The sequence below is a fragment of the Saccostrea cucullata genome, unplaced genomic scaffold (assembly GCF_032062105.1).
Source record: "Saccostrea cucullata isolate Sc308-1 unplaced genomic scaffold, CSIRO_AGI_Scuc_v1 ctg7983, whole genome shotgun sequence".
NCBI lineage: Eukaryota > Metazoa > Mollusca > Bivalvia > Ostreida > Ostreidae > Saccostrea > Saccostrea cuccullata.
Window position 1 is genome coordinate 9,393 of NW_026927777.1, and position 22,128 is coordinate 31,520.

Here is a 22,128-nt window from a genome sequence, read left to right on the forward strand (position 1 = left end):
AGTTAAAGGTTTTCTTATCAAACATAGAAAAAAACCATCTGCCTTTTCTCTTTTAAAAAGGCAAACTGATTAGGGATAATTAAATCACTGAAATTTTGTTCGAGTGATATTTCTTTATAGAATTAAAGATCTGAATAGAATAGGAGTTCTGGACAGCTATTTTATTTTTTTTTAATGTTGTTTGTAATCTTGCATTTGACTCCGTCACAGCTTTGTAATGTTAGAGTTTTCTCATCTTAGTTGGAATACCAATGCAGATTATACTAAGGGGAGATAAATCAGTGACGAATTTCATTGAGAATTTAAAGAAAGGAAAGACAACCATGTACCACGCCTCTGGGATGATAGTAGGATGTGCTGGTAGTGGGAAAACAACATTGTTAGAGAGACTGAAGGGCATTGACCTGGAAGAAATAAAGAAAAATATCAGTTCAACCAGAGGAGTTGATATCCACACAGATGTATTTGATGTGACGGATAGCATCCAAGGTATTCTTTATTCTTTGTCTTCATTGATTCTGCTGAATTGCTATTGTATGATTGAATTCAAATTGAAACAAAGTAGATCATGGATCATTTCTGAATCACTAGAGTCATATTAAGTCACATAGTACGAACGAAAAATGACTAAATACTATTTAAACAAATAGACTGTGATGTAGTGAAATTGCATAGGTAAATGTCCACCATGACCTTTCACCCTGACCTCATAGCCATCCACCCGTGCCGGCACGTTTCCTACCTCAGTCGAGAGTTACCAGTCAAATCCTTCACCACGTTTTCCTGTTATATTGTTGCATGTACCTGTGTTTACCTATTATGTAGATCTGGGTGCTTTTGTTGTCACCTTATATTGTAAGGTAGGCGACATATTTATACATAGTAAAATGGTATAATTTTACTACATTGGCGTTGCCGGTAAATCGGAGCGGGGCATATTGTATTTACATGCATTTTACTTGCAACAATTCACGTGTGAGTTTCCACTTGTGAGTAAAAGCACAGGTGAAATATTTTGCATTTAGTTATTTTGAAATTTTAGGAAACTGTTGCTTACAGGCAAAGTTCAAACAATTTGACTAATTTGTCATATTCTTTTTTCACTCATGAGTCGCATTTGAACTCGTGGTGATATCACGGTCAAATGATTTTTGTAGTTTCAATTTTCATTAGTATTTAGTATTATATTTTCGTACAAGCGTTTTTGTAAACGTTGGTACGAAAAATTTGAACATTTTCATTGTTTTGTGCAAATTACGTTTTTTTTTTTCTCTCGACTCATTTTGGTCACTTGTGCCACAACAATTCAACTTTATTCTAAATTGTTTATCTATTTCATATTTTTGCACAAGACAAATACTTTTTTTTTCTTTTGAAAAGTTATTGTCACTCGTGTTGACAATTTTCGAGGAGCGTTTTCTTCTCGACTCGTACTGAATTTATTTGGATTTAGAATATTCATATATTTTTTCTTCTCTAAGTTCCCTAAAAAATATTTTGGGGGAAAGTAGAGAGAAATTGTGTTTTGTATATTTTTGTAGGCCTAGTTTCACAGAGCTAGTTCACGCAAACTCGTTTACCTGTAATAGCTATATTTAGATCGAAGCGCACGTGCTTCTTGCTTGAACAGTAGACTGATTTTGTGGTGTAACGGTTTGACATTTTAGCTCTGTGAAATAATAGTGAATCTTTTTAATATTATTAGTTCATATAACAATCATCATCAGTTGTTATTATACAATTAATTAAGTTTTTCTACAACTTTTCTAAACATCCAATGCTTTCTACCACCGTCGTCTGTCATCGGGCGTTAACCTTTACGTTGTAAGAGTCAGGCTGTAATTAAAGCAAGTAGTTAAAGCTGAACACTTCTCATAAATAGGACCGGTCACGGTAGCCTAGTGGTTGAGCGTTCGCTTCGTGATCGGGAGGCCCGGGTTCGATTCTCGATCGCGGCGCCGCGTCATACCTAAGACGTTAACATAGGTAGTGACTGTTCCTTCGCCAAGCGCTCGGCACTAGAAGTGAAAGTGACGGGTCTTTCGGATATGACCTTAAAAACGTAGGTCCCGTGTCACGGTAGGCGTTGGCACGATAAAGAACCCTCACTGCTCAATGGCCCTGAGTGCCGAGTATAGGTCTAAATTTGAAGCCCTTCACCGGCATCGGTGACGTCTCCAATAGAGTGAAAAATTCTCAAAAGGGACGTTAAACAATATACAATCAATCAATTTCTCATAAATAGGCATTGTCAGACGGGTATATAAACCATTTTCTTTCGTTACACCCGATTGCACACTCGAAACTCGTGGCCGACATGTTGTACTCCTATCGTGGTCTTAGATTTTTTGCGTTTATTTCTTGTTTTTATGTGCATTTTCTGTTTGTAAATAATGTATTGACCTACATTTTCCATGATACTTTTGTCCTGTTTCGGAAAAAAATGCGTAAAATTTGATAATTTCATCGATATTGAGTAGCATGCTTTGCAAGGTGTACGTCTTCACTCGTCTGATCTCTACAGTGAAATACATTGAACTGACTAGCGATCTGCTCCTTATATACGAGTTGTAGGGAGAGCGTTGAAGAACGGGAAATATGGCGGACTATGCCTATTTACGAGTAGTGTTCAGCTTTAATTAAGACATTAAGACAATAGTTAAGATTTAGAAGTAGTTTAAAACATATTGATCAACAAGAAATAAATACAGAAAACACCGTAAACCTATTATTTAAGATAAGAGAAGATAGAAAGAAAAGCGGAGAGAAAGAAGAGAAACGTCAAACTAAATTGCCAGGCTTGACTGCTGAATTAAAATGGCTAAGATACTATACAATTATGGACTCTTTTGGTGTTGAATATGGTTTGTTATTCACCACAAAAATATTCATATTGACCGAGGCGAAGTTGAGGTCAATATGGATATTTTTCTGGTGAATAACCAACCATATTCAACACCAAAAGAGTCCATAATCCTTCTATTATATAGTCGGAATTTGAATAGATAAGACATTGAAGGCTGTATGACGACACCATTTTCATTTGCTATCTTCCATTGTTGAAAATAAAAAAAATCTCCAGATTACTGTTTGTAACCTCCGTGTTTTCCTTTCCAAGTTTCGCTATGTGTAAGACGTCCAGATGTTAAAATAATCCTGAAATAGGTTTAAATAATTGTTTTCCTGCACAGATACGTAGCTCGCTGCGGCCGTTGCAACCATCGTTTACAACGTTGTTTGATATTTTAAATGTGACGTCACAATGCCATTGCACGCGCATTGACCCTCCGGTGAATACTGCCTCAAATCCGGTGAATATGTAGTGTTATGAACTGTTTGCGTTTGTATAGATAATATAGGGACTATAAATAGACTATATAATAAAATTATTTATTAATTAAACTGGCTTAGATACAATTATTTATTGTGTTAAAGTAATGTTTAATTAATCAATAAACGAGAATTAAAGATAGACAGAAGATAGAGAGAAAAAATAGACGCAGCAAAGTAAAATTACCAGGACTATACCAAAGAATTAAACCGGCTCAAAATACAATTGTTTATTGTGTTAAAGTTACGTTTAATTCAAATCTGACACGGTGATAACACGGATCTTGTTGTTTATCAGTCACTTGAATGTGTAGTAATATTTTCACCGGCGGTTTCGAAATCTTGACCGTAACGTGGAAATAACGTAATAATAATACACACATTCACTGACTGAATATTCAGTAGTGTCAAACGGCGTGATATATTTCCGTAACTTTGAACTACTGAAAGCAACAAGATGAATCCATCAATAACACCTTGTACAGCACCTCCTGGCTACCATGGTGGACCATACCTGCCATCATTCAACCTAGGCCAAATGGGGTATCCTTATCCTTATACGCCAGTCCCTGGGAGCTATCCAGTGGCATTTCCTGGATATGGTGGACCATTACCACAACCATTCCTTGGACCACCACAGCCCTGTCCAAGCATTCCATATGCATATGGCCCATATCCTGGAATGTTGCCACCTGGATGCCTGGTACCTCAGATGGCATAGCCGCAACCATGCATGTATGAAGGGCCACCAATACCAACATCATCAGTCCAATTACAAGATGGGGGAGCTGTGCAAAGTCCTGCTATGTCAACTTATGAAATTCCCAACAACTATGGCCAGGAACTACCAAATGGTTCTTCACCATTGAAACCTGGAGACGCCAGCAGCTGTGAATCTGTCCTGCCTGCACCAGTGTACCATCAGCAGCATCAGCCAACACTTACTGCAGCAGTGCACCAGCAGAAGCAGATACCCACAGTTACCTGCAAAAGTCCACCAGGGTTTCCACAAATACCAAGTGGTGATATATCACCTGCTGGTATGCAGTGGAACACCTTGGTGTCACAGGACGGTCTCCATGCTCCTGAGATTTCAACAACACCAGACATAGAGGACAAAGATGATTCTGAAGGCAGTTCATCTGAGTTATGGCTACCGAGTAGTGAGCATTCAACTGCTGGTTGCCATACAACTCCAGATGCTGAATACATCACTAACTGCCAACAACCACCGGATTTGACACCAGATACACAGCCGTCTAGGAGTGATCCTTCGCCTGAGCATAGCAGCAAGTCAGTTGTAAATGCTCAGGTATCCAGCAACCTACAGGAGCCCTCCTACCAAGAGCTGGTTACAGAACAAAAAGGAACAGCAACCTCTTCACTACCAGAGCTATCAATTCATGATGATAAGATTAGTGAAGCGCTGAATGCTGATCCCATACTGTCTGTACCAGTAATCCCTGTGTATCAAGACACCACTGAAAGTGACACCACAGATGGCCCAACCAAGTCTACTTGGAATGCGCCCAACAAGGACTTCCCTTTGACCTATTACAAAGAGTGCCTTGTTTGTGTATTCCCGTTTGTGGACCTTAGGCTTGGCATTCCATCTGGGCTGCCACTAGAGAATGCTAGTAAATGTTGGGTTGTACCATGGCTCACCATATTTAAAATGTAGATCATTTGCTATAAAATCCCTGAAATGCTTTTACCCAGTGTTTATTTACTGTGATCTTTGACTAAGGTTTATTACTTAGTGTTGGTTTTATTTATTCAAGTAGTGTAGTAATAGAACATTTTTAGTATTCTAGTACTTATTAGTCAGTAGACTGTAATGTTAATGATATTAGTTTTACTGCAATCTGACCTTATTCGGATTTAATTTATTTATAATTTAAGTAACTAACTTTACACTAGAACTGGTAGTTAACTCTTAACTGGTACGAACTTAGTAAGTTGATAATTAAACTAAGCTTACTAAAATTACCAATATTATTGCTAATTATAACTTGCAGCACTATCTACTAGTGATTAGTGTTTAGTGATACTAATAGACTTATCTACACATTGCATCCAATACTTTAGTGATTTGTTTACATTAGGCAACTCACTATAATACTTCTACATGTGCTTCCTTCATTTAAAAATGAAAGGGAGGGGAAATAGTATGGATTGTAGTTTGCAGTTGTAAAAAGTATGGATTGTAGTTTGCAGTTGTAAAAAGTATAGATTGTAGTTTGTAGATTCAAATAGCTGTAGTTGTTATAAAGTTTTATATTATAACTAGTTGCAACAATCTTAAGAGCTTATCTAAATGCATAACATTAAAGTAATAGATTTAAAGGACCTAATTTGCACCTGAGTCAGTATCTGAGCATTGCTTAACAGTTCTGACATTATAAGTACATAATGTCTACTGCAACACAAAGTGTTTAGAGTTTAACATGTCATGTTAATGCAGTTAATATATTATTAGTTATAACTAAAGGTCAATATACTTTGCCCAATTAAGCAATTGTTAATTGGTATCAGTATAAACTATACTTAGCAATGCTCAATGCACTTGTGGTGTAGATATGCGCAGTATTAACTAATCATGATTATAGTACTAAAGTCTCACAAGTAAGCATTAAGTTGTACTTTATATCTATAGCATGTGAGATTTTAGTAAGAAGTTAGATGAATTAAGTAAGAATAGTAGATCATTACTATTTTGGAAAATAAGTGTCGAGCATAGTGAATATTTTAGTGTAATTATTGCTCAAGCTAGCAAGGCAAATAAAATGTTGATTACAAGTACAGTTCTGTGGTTACTTAGTACTTTATATTCAGTAATAGTTAGGCTTTAATTAGTATTTAATTAGGTCAAATCTGGGTAATGCATATTCAGGCAGTATATTAGTCATAGTTCTGCAATGATCTATTTTGTTGCATGTCCTTGACTCAGTTCCTAAGGATGCTCAGAAATACTTCAATCAGGACTGGTGCGATCATGCAACTTATGCTTTCCGTTGGATATACCTGGCTGATATCAGTGACGGTATATCATGTCGGTTCGCCTTATGTATATAGTCAATGCTTTCCACTAGATACCCGGCTGACCATTCTCAGTGACGCATACATGCCAACTTTCCCGATTTAGGAGGGATCCTCCCGATTTTACCCTTTCATCCCGCTATCCCGATCGTGAAAGAAAAATTGCACCAATTTCCCGATTTGAAAAAATCACCAAAATTTCCGATTATAAAAGATTCCCTACCGCTGAATTTTGACAATCGGGATAACAATGTCAAAGTTGTTTATTCAATGCACTCAGATAAGTTTCATTGTTTATTTAACAATGTTTATTAGCCACAGGAAATCACTTCACGCTTGAACGCAAGCAGTTGTCCAGCCTACTCCAGGTACAAGTAGCTTATAGTTTGGGGCAATTAGGGGATTATCTTGTCAGTTTTAAGGGGTATGCAAGGTGAAACACATAGATTAACGTGTTAATTGTTAGTCATTTTATTAAAAACATAAATTAAAGACAATGAAATATTAATCAAACTATAAAATCGGAATCCAAAGAGATCTTTTTTGAAAACGAAAGTAGAAAACTACAAAGCATACCTGCTGATTTTATCTACCTATAATAAAAAATATTGTAAAGTTTGGCAGTTAAAATATTATGAAATTAAGATGAAACAATCAAGTGTATGTCAGTTAGAATTTCTTTTCCCTTCCTTCTCCCAAAAGTAATATTTTATAGGTATGTGCATGACTTAAGGAAATACCCACATGGCACCATCAAGCCTGACAAATTTCATGACTGTAAAAAAAAAATAATTCTGCTTTGGATAGGTGGTATAAATTTCATTAAATTTAATACCTTATTAGAATCTCTTATTAATTGAAATGTAATTAAAAATCTCAAAACTGACGGTATTGGGCAGGATTGCTCTATGTAAATAGCCTTATGCTTTTCATTTATATGCTTGGCTGACCAGTTTCTCAGTAACGGTATTGGGGCGGATTGCTTTACATGTTTTGTATATAGTTATATACATTTCTGTATCATATCTGGCTTACTTATTTTAGACAGTGACGGTACTGATGCGGAATGTGTTTTGTAAATACGTTTCAATAGTTATTCTATCTTTAGTCAACAATTTAGGAAACATACCTTCTTTAGTTAGATTAGTTCTTAGGATAGGTAATAAGAAAATGTTACTGTACTTAGTTTAGGTTAGGTTTAAATTAGACTAGTATAAGTTATAGAGTATAAGGCATTGACGTATTTAAGGTGACGACATATATTTTAATTATTAAAAAATCAAGTTAATTGTCAGTATACATCACAACAGTTTAGTTAATTTATCTGTTGTAGACTTCTAACATATACTGCACTCCTTCACAATTTAATTAGGCAAATCAGTTGTATACACCATTAAGTTTATATACTGGTACAGACCCTGAGACATGCTACCAATCCACACGCTCGCTGCACGAACGGTACACGAACGCTACACGGTTTGCACGAAACGCTGCACGGTTTACACGAAACGTTTCATGGTTTGCACGAAACGCTACACGGTTTACACGAAACGCTTTGCACGAAAGGCTGCACGGTTTACACGAAAGGGTGCACGAAACGCTTTGTACATGTTTCTCACACGCTTTGTACACGATTCTCGCACGTTTTGGCCTCGGTTTGGATTTTCTACTCGGAATATCTCGGACATTATTACGGTTTAATCATTAATTAAATGGAAATCTTTCATAAAGGCACATTTAGCAGCTGTTAAAATTAAATATCAGTACACTAGTATTAAATAAACCGATAGAAATATTTAATACTCTGACAGTTGTAATCAATTAATAAATTATTGTCATTTGTATTTATTTATTTATCCAACTGTTTAAAAACGAAATGCCAATATCATGAATGACGGTTTAATAAAATACATTTTTTATATATTAGTCATTCATTTCAATGTAACATTTTTACGACTATAATTTAATAAATTTAACACAAATTCGATTTCTTACTGCAGGAATATGAACTCATTGATTTTAAATAATATTGATTATATTGTGTTTGATTTCCGTAGGCGGATTTTTTTTTTTTTTGGAGTTGGCTCGCGTAGCGAGCTACTCCCTGTTGACATAGCCATTTCAGAACTGTAAAATTTTTGACGCATTCATCAAGGTGATCCATACGCCAAATATGATAGTTCTAGCAAAAAAATGCTTTTGTTTGAGTGATTGTATAAACTTGGGAGGTAAAATTTGTATAAAATTTCATACTGTTACATTATTTATATCCTCATGCTTTTAAAGAATTTTTTGATTAAATATCTGTATGATGTACAATTACTGCGTATGAATATATGTTCAAGCATGTTAGGTGGATCTTATCTTCCCATCTGAAGTTTATTTATAATTGACCTAGAATACTCCCTAACACAAACACCTGCTGCTCTCATTAGCTGCAGCTAGTCTGCTTGAAAAATTTATTTTTAGAATCCAGATTTGCTGTGGGAATTTTTAAACTAATTACTTCATAACACTGACCACTTCAGCTAGTGTGCTTAAATTCATTATAGAATCCAGGTTTGCAGAGCTGATTTTCACAATAATATGTACGGAAGCCCATTAAAGCCAGCCTGTATATATAAAGGAAAAGCAATATACACTTTATTTTTGAACCGAACATATAATATTCAATCTCTTAAGATGCAAAATAAACTGAATATAAGATATGGTCTCTAGATGTATGAAAAAGCTAAATTAACTCAAGCGAGTCAACTCACAGGCCCTTCAGGCCTTTGATCTTGATTTTGATTTAGTAATAAAATTTGCCTATATACTCTACTAACGATTATTGATAATTTTTTTAATAAAAAAAAATTAATCTTACGTAAGCATTATCTATATAGGAGGGAAGCCGTTAACGGCTATAAATTCGGATTTACAAATAAAAGATGAAATCCGCTGATTTATAATTTGTACCCGATAAATATTTAAAGAACCATTTTATTTAAAAAAATAAAATCCAGTCGTAATTTTCAGGTGTCACTAAGCCGTGATCTCAACATGTACCTAGAGCAAAACAGGTTTTCAGTTGCCATTCACTCGGAGCCCGTGATCGCTGTTGTAAATGACCTTGATCACAGTTAAAAGGCGGAAAGAAGATTCCAACACATTTTTAAGGGGTGTTTCTGAGCACATATTTAACAAAGGATTAAAAAAGGAATAGAAAATTAAGCATTTATTTAAACTAACATTAGATTGAAAGTTCCAAGAAAGAATGAAAGACTGTTCCAGTACTAGTAATTTAATTTAACCCCCCCCCCCCCCCCCACGTTTCTAAACATGTGGTCGTCAGTGCATGTGAATTAAAATTATAAAATCAATTTATTTGATAATAATGAGCAAGAAGTTTTATGTATTAAAAAAAGTATTAAATGACATCCTTTCAAAACTTTCTTTTACATATTTTAACTGTAAAGACAAGAGCGGAGTTTAGATATATTTTTACTTTAAATTAAAAAAAAAAAAAATACTGATATTTCTTTCTTTAATTGAGAAAAAAAATATTTAAGAAGCCATGATTGCGTTGATGGAATATTGAATTCAAGGCCCTTAAAATTACTGTACATAGTTGATTAATATGAACACATTTTCTTTAGAAGGAAAAGAAAACAAATATGTATGCATTACCGTGTAATTTCATTTTGCTGTTCCTTTTTTTTTGTTTGTTTGTTTTTACTCCTAAAATATCACAAGCATAACTAGTTCAATAATAAATTACTAATACAATTTGACATCCTGACCCATCGATAGCAATATTTAAAATGAAATTACTTATGAATGAATCTTACACGATTCTTGCACGAAATTCACACGTTTCTCACACGGTTCTTACACGAAAGTCGCACGTTTCTTACGCGCTTCTCGCATGCTCGCTACACGGTTTGCACGAAACGCTTTGGAGCTTACACGAAACGCTGCACGGTTTACACGAAACGCTACACGGTTTGCACAAAACGGAAAGCGCACGAAAGTCACACGCTTTTTGGGGGTAGTAGCACGTCTCAGGGTCTGTACAACTGATCTCACTCGACTAAAACCATGTGCCATGACATCATTCAGTGTCAGGACTCTCATGGAAGTAGGTCACTGTTAGGTCATAGGTAAATAGATATTCTTTTGACTATAAATTAAGTGTTAAATATAGGAAAGGTATAACAGATATCATGGAATACTTATGGCTAAATTATAATGATCATTTAATCTATTCAGATCTAATGTGGTAGATATATGTATACTCACCGTCAATGAAAACGCAACTCTAATTTTAGGGTGAAAAATTATATACGGGATATAACTATGTACCAAACAAGTTAGGACATCTTTTACTTTGCCAAAGCAGTTATTTAATGGTTGAATGTTTTTAACTCCATTACCGAAAGTTGATTTTTAAGCCCTCTTAACAGATAACATTTAGATAAAACACCCCCCTTCCGACCATTTAATCAAAACACGCTTGTCCGCCATGTACAACATACAGTGTACACAGTCCGATTTCTACCTTGCATTAGGTTTATCAATGTCTTTATCTGAGCGAAATAAATATTCTTGAGCATTTTTAATTGTCTGTTGTTCAGATTCTGAGGTCGAATTTTCTCTAACTTGGCCCAGTGTAGTAACCCTTAAACTTCCGGTCAATGAACTGTCATTCATGCTTTTGAAACATATGAGCCCAAAATGTCGTTATGTAGCGTATATTTGCATCTGTACCTCTCCTTTTTCTTTATTTTGAGAATTTCCAGCATTAGCAATGAAATGCGTGCTTTTGGTAATTTTGAGGAAATACAGGAAATCACATCTGGAAGAGAAAGAAATGTTTTTTCCCGGCATTTTAGTACAATACTTATGATAAACAGGTAAAAAACCTTAAAAACCAAAATATTGTCAAAAATTTTATCAAAATTGCTAATATTTGATTTCTGTTAAGAGGGCTAAAATCAACTTCCGGTAATGAAATGAAAATCATTCACCCGTAAAAAAAACTGATTTGGCAAAGTTAAAGATGTCCGAACTTTTTTTCGTACGTAGTTATATCCTGTACATAATTTTCACCTAAAATTAGGGTGTTGCGTTTTCATTGACGGGGAGTATATATTACATGTTTTATGATTCAATCTAGCTTGCCACATTAATATACATGTTTATCCTGCGGAACTAAGGCGCTAGAAGTAATTCCGGCCAATTTCATGGGGATACATGAATTAGTTCATATGTTTTCCATGTCATATTAAATAAGAATTATATATTTCTGGTTTACATTCCTCTTATTAAATTACAGTAATTGCCCCTAGCTTTATTAAATAAAATGGGGAGGAATGTAGTGAAATTGCATAGGTAAATGTTCACTATGACCTTTCACCCTGACCTCATAGCCATCCACTCGTGCCGGCACGTTTCCTACCTCAGTCGAGAATTACCAGTCAACCGTTTCACCACGTTTTCCTGCTTTTTCTTATTGTTGCATGTACCTGTGTTTACCTACCATGTAAACCTGGGTGTTTCGTCGTCACCTTTTATGGTAAGGTAGGCGATATTTATCCATAGTAAAATGCTATAATTTTACTACAGTGTTAAGTCCTTCCAAGGCAATAACCCAAAGAGCCAATTGTTTGGCCATTGTGTAGTCAACTTTTAGCTCACCTGAGCCTATGAGCTTATCTGATTAAAATTTGTCCATTTTCTGTTGTTGTTATTGTCGTTGTGTTTAGACATTTCACAATCTTTTCTTTTCCAGAACCACTGAGTCAATTTCAACCAAATTTGACCTAGTTTGTCAAACAAAGGGCCCCACCTTCTTTCAAGGGGAGACAGAGATTTTTATGCCCCCCCCCCCCCCTTCGAAGAAGGAAGGGCATATTGCTTTGCTGCAGTTGATTGGTCTGTCGCGGTCCACTTAGTTTCTTTGTAACATGAATAAAAACGTAAAATATAAATATAAGAAATAAAATATCATTTTTAGAGTTTCACTGGTTATGACATGAAGTCAGTACATGATCAAATCTACTATGACGCCCTTCGGTTGTTATAAAGTTTGATCACATGACTGACTTCATGTACTACCCCAATGAAACTCTAAAAATGATAGCTTTTTTCTTAAATAAAAATGGATCATACTCATTTGATATCTGTGGATGATATTATAGAGTTAAGTGCTCATAATTCATCTATATTATATTTTTAGTTTCAGATTTATTTAAAGTATACTAGAGGTCTATTTACAGGGACAAAGAAGTAAGAAGGCCTTTAAAATGTACTCATTTTTATTTACAGCAAATTCTTCAAACCAACAACAACGCTTTAAACTTAAACTTGATAAAAAAGATCTGCACCAGAGTGTTCCTGAATCTCATTCAGAAAATACAGCTGATGATAGGAAAACGCAGGAAAAGATGGAAACTGATGATGATGAGGGTCATGCGATTCATGCATCAAACAGTGGACAGATATCACGAGATGATACCAACATTAAAACTACCTCATTCTCTCCACCACAAGGTGCCATATCAACTTCAAATTTAGCAGAAGCTACGAAGGAAAACAAAGATATTCTTGGCCCAAATAATCCAGAAATTTCAGGAAATTTGCAGATTGATGCAAAAAACATTCCAGAATACCCGGATAAGAAAATTACAATGACTGACTTTGCAGGACAGTGTTCATATTACGCCTCACACCAGATCTTTTTGAATCCCCGGGCGTTCTTCATTCTAGTACTGAATATGGAGAAGAAGTTTGATGATCAAGTCGGGGAAGAGGTGTGCTGTCAGGAAGGCTCCATTTATGAAAGATGGACACACAGAGGTTTGTTACCATTACTTAATGTTGGGTTTGATTGCATAGTTTCTATAGCATATGCAATGCAGTATTTGATTTTTAAAAACTCTACTTATTTCATATACAGATTTAAATCAAGATAGTAAAGGACTCTTTCATATTTTTTTATGAAACTGCAGTGTAATATGTAGTCGCCTGTTTATTGGGTGAATTTATATGTATAATGGTTAAAGATAATTGGATGGGCTTGTGTGAGGAAAATGTATCTCCATGTATGTTTGTCTATATGTTTGGAACCATTGTTTTTTTTTTTTCAAACAGTTACCATTAAAAATTTTGTTTAAATAAAACTTAAATTACTCTTAAGCTTAATTCAAACATTGGCATGGGAAGCATACCGGTATTAAAGGGGATATTTAATTGTGTGTGGGGGGGAGGGGGGTCAACCAACAAAGAAGATAAACCCCACTTTTAATGCCTTTATATTGTTTATCTTTGTCATAAAAGTGTATGTTTGGGAAAAAGGGGTAGGGGGGATGGGGGGGGTAAGCCCTCCACCATAGCCTCTCCTTGGTTCCGATGTCAGAGACAATAATTTTGCAGTTTTGTTGATTGAAGTCTTCCTTTTCTTCACAATTTTTCCGGATGTTTGACAATGTAAACTTTGAAATATAATACTGAAATCATTTAAACAGTGCCCTACATAGTTTAATTAAAGTCAGGAATATATTTCATGTATCCAATATTTGGAGCAGGATGTTTTTTTAATCGGAACATTTAATTATCTATAAACTAGATCATTTTAGATTGTTTTTTGGCATGATTAGATTTTAGTACATTTATATTGGCTGTAGGGAATTGGGTGTCATTTAGTCATAACCATCTGGTGTTTTATGAGTGAAAATTTCCCAAATGAAATGTAAAAAGCAACATACAATCAATCAATTTCTATGATCTTATATGACTGATGCATTTATTATGTGTACACATAGTGATTAGCAAATTGTTTGTCTTCATTTCATTCACAGATTATCTTGAATTCTGGATGAAATCCATTCACCAATACAGCAATGATAAGGCCCCTGTTCTGCTCATTGGTACACATAGTGAGAAAAAAACAGAAAAGGTATTTTTTTCATTTTTCAAATATTTCTTGTGCTACTAGTTAGACCAAGTGACCTTGTGTGATAGTAAGGTGTTTGTCGAAACAATCTCTTTTTGATTGTATAAGAAAACTAGTCCTCTCACAGTTTTGGTCTGATTTCAATTTAACTTGGCACAAACGTAGATTTAGATACACTATAACGATTTTGTTGGTATGATTACTCAAAGGTTTTATGAACTTCTTGCAAAAAGCTCCTTCTCCTACAATTCTCAGCTATGTTAAGGAAGGTCAGAGTTCACATTCCATTGTATACTGTGTAGGAAGTTTAATTGTGACGTCATTGAAATTTAACAAGCCACAAAAATTAATTAACGACATGATCATGTGTAAATAACAACTTGAATTTATTTGTTTTATTGATTATTTATAAAATCTTGTAAAATTGCAATACTTGATAGCAATACAATCGAGTAATAGAAGAAAGTTTTTCATCCAATATGACGTCATCAGCTTTGACATGACGCAGCACAGGTGATCCAGAGGACTAGATTCACTGGTTTAATAATTACAAGAATGCTTAACTAGATATGATACCATTGCTAATTTTAAAACCTAATCATTGAAATTGAAAGAAAATAATTTATTAAATACAGTTTGTATAGAATATGAATTTATCAAGTAGCGATGGAGCTGCACAGGGACAGAAAATGTAGAGAATATCGCTTAAACGATGAGCGTACTCGTGATTTACATCAAAATTCCAAGGGCATAAACTATTTTGTTTGAGCTGAAATCTGTTAAATATTTATTGCTTATATAGTGTATATTTTGAAAAGTGATGGGAGCTGATCATAGTCTGCATGACATATTTTTTTTATTTATAAAAGAATTTAAGCACAATGGAAATTTTCAACTATTATAAGCATTTTAGGCATAATTTTCAGTACTTCGCAAACTGCACTGACTAGCTCTCAGCATTTTTTGGGCAGAGGAAATAAAATTCTTTTATTATGTATAAATTTTTTTCTTGATAAACAAACGTACGCCCTTGCACTATACCCATTTCCTACATTCAGCTTAACAATTCTATTTTTATACAACTCAAGTGAAAAACAAAAATTTATATTCCTGTGCATGTGGCACACTTCCACAGGTGTCTGAAGTCATCGAGGTTTTTGTAGTGAAATACATGATTGAATCTTTGTATGACTGGTACTTAACGTTTCCCCAGATTCTTATCTTCAGGGAAGCTAAATAAACTACAGATAAAACATTTTGGAGTCCTGGAAAACGTCGATAATTAAGAATTGGTTGAATTGGATCTAGCTTTGTCTATGAGATGAGACTTTTGCTCTCTAGGCCTATTATCAACATGAGGTTACAAAACCACTTATACACAGTTGAAATATTTGAATTATCATATATATGTTGAATAGTACGTGTTTTGTGTTGGTTTAAATGGTATATGCATGTTTTTATCAATTGAAAAAAAAATATTCATTCCAAAACATACACGGAAACTTGTGTGATCTGACAGTGTGTTGGATTTTAGAGTATAAAATGTATGTCAAAATTCACAGTGTAATTAGAGACTTTTCAATGTATCATTATCATTAATTGTTGTGATTTCTTAATACTGTATACAAAGTTATTTTCACCCCGTGTTATTTTCGCCCCTTTGAACTTGCGAACAGTTTTGCCCCGTTTTAAATTCGCCCAATCATAGTTCTGTTTTAAAAAAAATTATGTTGTGTAATTTTAATTCTCTCCGTCTTAAATTTGCTCATTCAAGAAGAGAGTGAAAGGGGCAAAAATAAAACCGGGGCGAAAATTTCCCTGTATACAGTATTCATATACATGCTAAAAAGAATGATTTTTTAGTAACCTTGTATTTCCAGGAGATTATGACTTTTTTCCATGAAATATGGGCTACTCTTGAAATGAAGGACAAGGCCTTGTACAAACACCTCCATGAGGATAGACAGTTTGCAGTGGGATTCCATGACAATGAAAGCATTGAGAACATTAAGCTCTCTATCGTTAAAGTTGTGCAAAATCTAAATCACTGGGGAGAAAAACTTCCACTTTCATGGGTCATGTTTGAAAAATTCTTCCAGGAAAATAAATCCCAGAGGATAATGAAAAAAGAAATGCTGCTGGCTTTCAATGATGCATTGCCAACAGGTATAAAGCTCAAAACGGTTGATGACATTAATTTTATGCTGCAGTTTTTCCATGACATCAGAGAAATTTTATACTTCAACCAAGAACTACTTGATGTTGTAATCATCCTTGATGTGCAGTGGTTTGCAAATTTATTTAAAAATGTAATAACAGATAGAAATCATGCAGAAAAGGATTTATGTAGGTTTGCATCAGACTGGAAAAAATTTGATCAAACTGGAGAATTAAATGACACTTTGCTTACAGCTATCTGGGAAATGACGGGAATAGCTTTCAGTGAACACAAAACAAATGTCATGCTATACATGGAGAAGCTAGGATTATTAGCAAAATTGGATGACAAAAAATGGTATGTTCCCTGTATGAACAAAATGCCATGTCCTGACAATCTCTCTTCTTCATGCCCTGCCTCATCCATTTTCTGCTACGTGTTTGATGTTCTTCCTGTTGGCATTTTCCATCGACTTGTAGCTACATGCTTGCAAATTCCCTGGGAAATTGTTACAGAGAGAGGGAGACTATGTATATACCAGACAGCAGCTGTTTTCTTGTTTAAGGGTCAAAACGTATTGCTTGGAATGACTCCCAGGGAAATTCAGTTACAGGTGTTTGTTATTAAAGGGGGAGTTGAGATATCAAAATGCCAGGAAATTAAGGCAGAAATTGACCGTATGCTTAATGTACTTTCCAGAACTTTCCAGACTGACTTTCGATTTATGTTTGGGTTTAAATGCAAAGCTACAGGATTCTGTGATAGCCAAGAAAGTTCTGTGATCAACGAATCAGAATTTACAAAGGCATTTTTTCAGTGTCCTTCCTGTCCAATAGGGAGAAAGCACATAATCAACTCAAAGAATATCACGAAATATTGGGTACAGGTACATGTATTTTATTGTTATAGTTGTTCTAAATCATAAAAAAGAAAAGAATTTTTACTGGAAAATCTAGTTACTGTAGAAATTTATGATATTGGATCATAGCTTGACCCTTGTAAATATATGTTCTTCAGTTGGCTACATGGGTAATATTTGTATTTCAAAGACTTCAGTCAATTCAATTAAACATCATAAACTTTTTAGAAAGTACGGCATTCAAATCGATTGTAGAATTATTGTTTCAAATAATGGTCCAAAAAATTAGTACTGCAATTTTAATTTTCACAAAGGAGGAAATTTTTTTTTTACAAAAAAAAAAAAAGAAAAAAGAATTTTAAATAATTTACTTAAATAAAGAAATTGGATGATATTAGAAAAATAATCCATATTGGTTTAAAAAGAGCTTTTTAGAGAAATATATAAATTAATTATGCAATTTATATTTATATTTGTTCAAATCATAATTCCTACATTGAGTAGGGAGGGGAGCAAAAACTATGTAGGTTTGGTTCATTTTGGATTAAATACTAGTAACTGTTTTATATATATTTTTTAGCTCTTCTGAGCCAAAGGCTCAAAGAACTAATGCTATGGCCATTTGTGCGGTGTGCGTCGTGCGGTGTGCGGTGTGCGTTAACTTTTTAGAATATGGTCCAAAACTCGAGAACCCCTTGGCCAATCAATGTCAAATTTGTCACAGGGTATCCTTGGCCTAAGGGCTACCCTTTATACTAAAATAAGGGTTGGGACCCTTAAACAAGGGGAGATAATCAAGAAAACAAAACCAAAAGTACTGGTTGCTAAAAAATCTTCTTCTTCAGAACCACCGGACAGATTTTCACCAAACTTACATACAAGGATCAGGATATGTTGAAAATTAAAAATTGTTCAAGGCATGACCCTGGGGCAAAGGGCGTGGTCTCAAGGTCACTTCAAAGTTGACCTAAATTTACAGATAATAAAAACGTTTATATTTTGCTTAATAATAGGACTAGGATCATCAAATCTTGTAAGTTGATGCATCTCAGGACTTCACATCATGTTAACTAAAAAGTAGGTCACGGTGACCTACTTTTTGAATTTTTGTAAGCATTTGTTTTCAAATTGATTTGAAGGCATATTTTGGGCACTTTGAGGCCTATGATCATCAAACTTTGTCAATTGATGCATCTCGGGTCCTTGAACAATGTCAGCTTAAAAGTAGGTCACCGTGACCTACTTTTTGAACTTTATGACTAATTCTATTTAAAACATTCAATCCAATTATTTCAGACACTGAGAGGCTAAGGATCATCAAATCTTGTAATTTGATGCATCTTGGGACCTAAAAACATATTTATGAAAAAGTAGGTCACTGTGACCTACTTTTTAAATTCTGTAAGCATTTGTTTTCAAATTGATTTGAAGGCATATTTTGGGCACTTTAAGGCCTATGATCATCAAACTTTGTCAATTGATGCATCTCGGGTCCTTGAACAATGTCAGCTTAAAAGTAGGTCACCGTGACCTACTTTTTGAACTTAATGACTAATTCTATTTAAAACATTCAATCCAATTATTTCAGACACTGAGAGGTTTAGAATCATCAAATCTTGTAATTTGATGCATCTTGGGACCTAAAAACATATTTATGAAAAAGTAGGTCACTGTGACCTACTTTTCAAATTCTGTAAGCATTTGTTTTCAAATTGATTTGAAGGCATATTTCGGGCACTTTCAGGCCTAAGAACATCAAACTTTGTCATTTGATGCATCTTGGGTCCTTGAACAACATCAGCTTAAAAGTAGGTCGCCATGACCTTTTTTTGAACTTTATGACTAATTCTTTTTTAAACATTTAATCCAATTATTTCAGAAACTGAGAGGTTTAAAATCATCAAATCTTTTAAATTGATGCATCTTGGGACCTTAAAACATATTTAAGAAAAAGTAGGTCACCGTGACCTACTTTTTGAATGTTGCAGGCATTTGTTTATGAATTGTTTAAAAGGCATATTTTGATTACCTTCAGACCTAGGATCATCAAACTTGGTCAGCAGATGCATCTGTGACTTTAAAAAATGTTGACCAAAATATAGGTCACGGTGACCTAGTTTCAACATTTATGGCTACATTTTAGTATCTTAGGTATTTTTTGGCTTAGAATCATCAAACTTTGTGAGTTGATGCATCTTGGGTTTTCGGATAATGATGTCCAAAAATTAGGTCACAGTGACCTACTTTTGACATTTTATGGCTATATTTTAGTATCTTAGGTATTTATTGGCTTAGAATTATCAAACTTTGTGAGTTGATGCGTCTTAGGTTTTCGGAGAGTGACGACCAAAAAGTAGGTCACCGTGACCTACTTTTGACATTTTATGGCTTTATTTATGTATCTATGGTACTTATTGGCTTAGAATCATCACACTTTGTGAGTTGATGCGTCTCGGGTTTTCGGAGAATGATATCCAAAAAGTAGGTCACTGTGACCTACTTTCTACATTTTATGGCTTTATTTAAGTATCTTAGGTATTTATTGGCTTAGAATCATCAAACTTTGTGAGTTGATGCGTCTTAGGTTTTCGGAGAGTGACGACCAAAAAGTAGGTCATTGTGACCTACTTTAAACATCTTTTGGCTTTATTTAAGTATCTATAGTACTTATTGGCTTAGAATCATCAAACTCTGTAAGTTGATGCATCTTGGGTTTTCGGAGAATGATATCCAAAAAGTAGGTCACAGTGACCTAATTTTTGACATTTTATGGCTTTATTTTAGTATCTACGGTAATAACTGGTTTAACTTTGTTTGTTGATGCATCTTTGGTTTTTAGAGATTGTCAACCAAAAAGTAGGTCATGGTGACCTACTTTTGAATATCTCAAGGACTTATTGGCTTAGAATCATCAAACTTTGTTAGTTGATGTATCTTGGGTTTTCATAGAATGTAGACAAAAAAGTAGGTCATGGTGACCTACTTTTAAATATCTCAAATACTTATTGGCTTAGAATCTTCAATCTTTGTTTATTAATGCATCTTGAGTCCTCAGAAAACCTCAATCTTAATATAGGTCACTGTGATGTACTTATGGTTTTTTATAGCTTTATTATTAAAAATATTTTCAGTCCTAATTGGCTAAGAATCATCAAACTTTGTCAGTTGATGCAACTTGGGTCTTAGGATACTCAGGGTCAGAGGCTTCAAATAGAAGTGATAGATTGTACAATTTATCAGAAGAGCGATTTAAGGCCCCTGGGCCTCTTGTTTAAAGTGTGTTCATTTCTTGAGCATTTAATAGGTGTGTATGTATATGTACTTTTGTCAATACAAGAACTGAAAATCTTGAGCAATAATCCAACAGCTGGGCATGTTAATTGAAAACTTATTGTTTTCACGTAAACAGTCATTTGTATTGCAAGAAATATATGTATAATGTGAGAGTTAATCAAGTGTTTGTTTCATATCGTTTTACAGTTTTGCATTCAGGAAATTTTGTTTGTAGCATTATTAAATCTAAAATGATCATTCATAATGAGCGCACCAGTTTTAATGTCAATATTTTCATATTAAAGGTACATGATGATGAAGTTGAGCCTTCTGAAGATAAAGGTATATCTATTAGTTCACCGTCAGGGAGTTCTGGACCCAGTGAGTCACATCCTAAAGGTAGCTCAACTTATTCTGAGATTAAATTCTTTTCACGTTATCCTCCATTTAACATAGTACGTACAGATTATACAATATTAGCGACTAGTTTTAATGTTCATATTAATATTTCCAATCCATAAATATGTTTATGTCATGCAAGAATGTATGTATGTAAATTCTCATTAAAAAAGACAGACTTACTAATTAATTTGTATAAAAGGAAGTAAGCTTATTAATAACTGCATTGAATTGACCTATAGATAAATCCATTAAAATTAAATCTCTTGTTAGAACCCACACACTTCCTTTATTTCGTGTGTATCCTGTATATAAATTGAAATGCGTGTATAAAAGAAAATCAACCTCAAACAATGACATAAAAAAGTAAGCTTTAAGAATAATATTTACTGATTATTGATCAGAAGTCTTTATATGAGGGACAGGTAATGCTTTTTCTCATCCAGAAAGATTAAGTAAAATTCATTTTATTGTAGACTTTTTTATTCGACATGTTGGAGAAAGATTGAAATGATTTCTTTTTTTCATTTACTATAATCATTTGGTACTCATATTTACTATACTGTCATTAATTAACATACTTGGGCTATATTTATATAGATAATTTTGCCAAGATATTAAAGTTATTGCAAGTTGGAACTGAAGCAGTAAGAATCTGCTTTGATAAATTCTTCCCAAAAGAGGATTTAGAAAAGACTCTGAAAGCCAATGAAACAGACATGAGAAGAGGACAATTCCGATTCCTACAACCTCAGCTAGAGATTCTCTTCCCTAAACAGGGTACTTACTGGTTTTCTTTCTTTAATGATAAAAGTTATGCTTCTTAAAATATTTCATGGCGTAAAGAAATATAAAAGTCTGTAAAAAGATTTTTATTATGATAAAAAAAAAATTCTGTACTAAGCACTTCATAATGTATATGGGTCCTTCTCAGATATGAGGAAATAATAATGTCCATCACTTTTTAAATTTTGTTTTTTCATAAAATGTTTATTTAGTTTAATAAATGTTTTCAATGTGTATGTTTTTATGTATACAGACATATAACACAGTGTGCTGTTTTTATACCAGAAACAGCATCCAAAATATGTATTTGAAAATTGAATTGTCAAGAAATACCGATTTTTCCAAGTT

At 34.0% G+C, this 22,128-nt stretch overlaps 1 protein-coding gene across 2 annotated transcripts; it reads left to right on the forward strand.

Moving 5' to 3' along the window:
* Positions 1 to 244: 244 nt before the first annotated feature.
* Positions 245 to 21,862, forward strand: LOC134275493 (probable serine/threonine-protein kinase pats1). Of its 2 annotated transcripts, none has more exons than XM_062757776.1 (6): positions 245 to 489; positions 12,679 to 13,209; positions 14,211 to 14,308; positions 16,186 to 17,349; positions 20,901 to 20,976; positions 21,595 to 21,862. In XM_062757776.1, exons 1-6 carry the CDS (start codon positions 252 to 254, stop codon positions 21,819 to 21,821), a joined length of 2,334 nt encoding a protein of 777 aa, XP_062613760.1. In that variant the 5' UTR covers positions 245 to 251; the 3' UTR covers positions 21,822 to 21,862. The 2 variants fall into 2 exon arrangements, with proteins under 2 accessions (XP_062613760.1, XP_062613759.1); XM_062757775.1 differs by having other exon boundaries at positions 20,901 to 20,994; positions 21,595 to 21,860.
* Positions 21,863 to 22,128: the final 266 nt, after the last annotated feature.

What these genes read in the sequence shown, in the direction of transcription:
- LOC134275493 (XM_062757775.1), top strand. Translation starts at nt 252, where the DNA reads ATGCAGATTATACTAAGGGGAGATAAATCAGTGACGAATTTCATTGAG. An exon ending in TCACGAAATATTGGGTACAG is followed by an intron (nt 17,350 to 20,900) that starts GTACATGTATTT and finishes TTCATATTAAAG; the next exon opens with GTACATGATGATGAAGTTGA. An exon ending in CAGTGAGTCACATCCTAAAG is followed by an intron (nt 20,995 to 21,594) that starts GTAGCTCAACTT and finishes ATATTTATATAG; the next exon opens with ATAATTTTGCCAAGATATTA.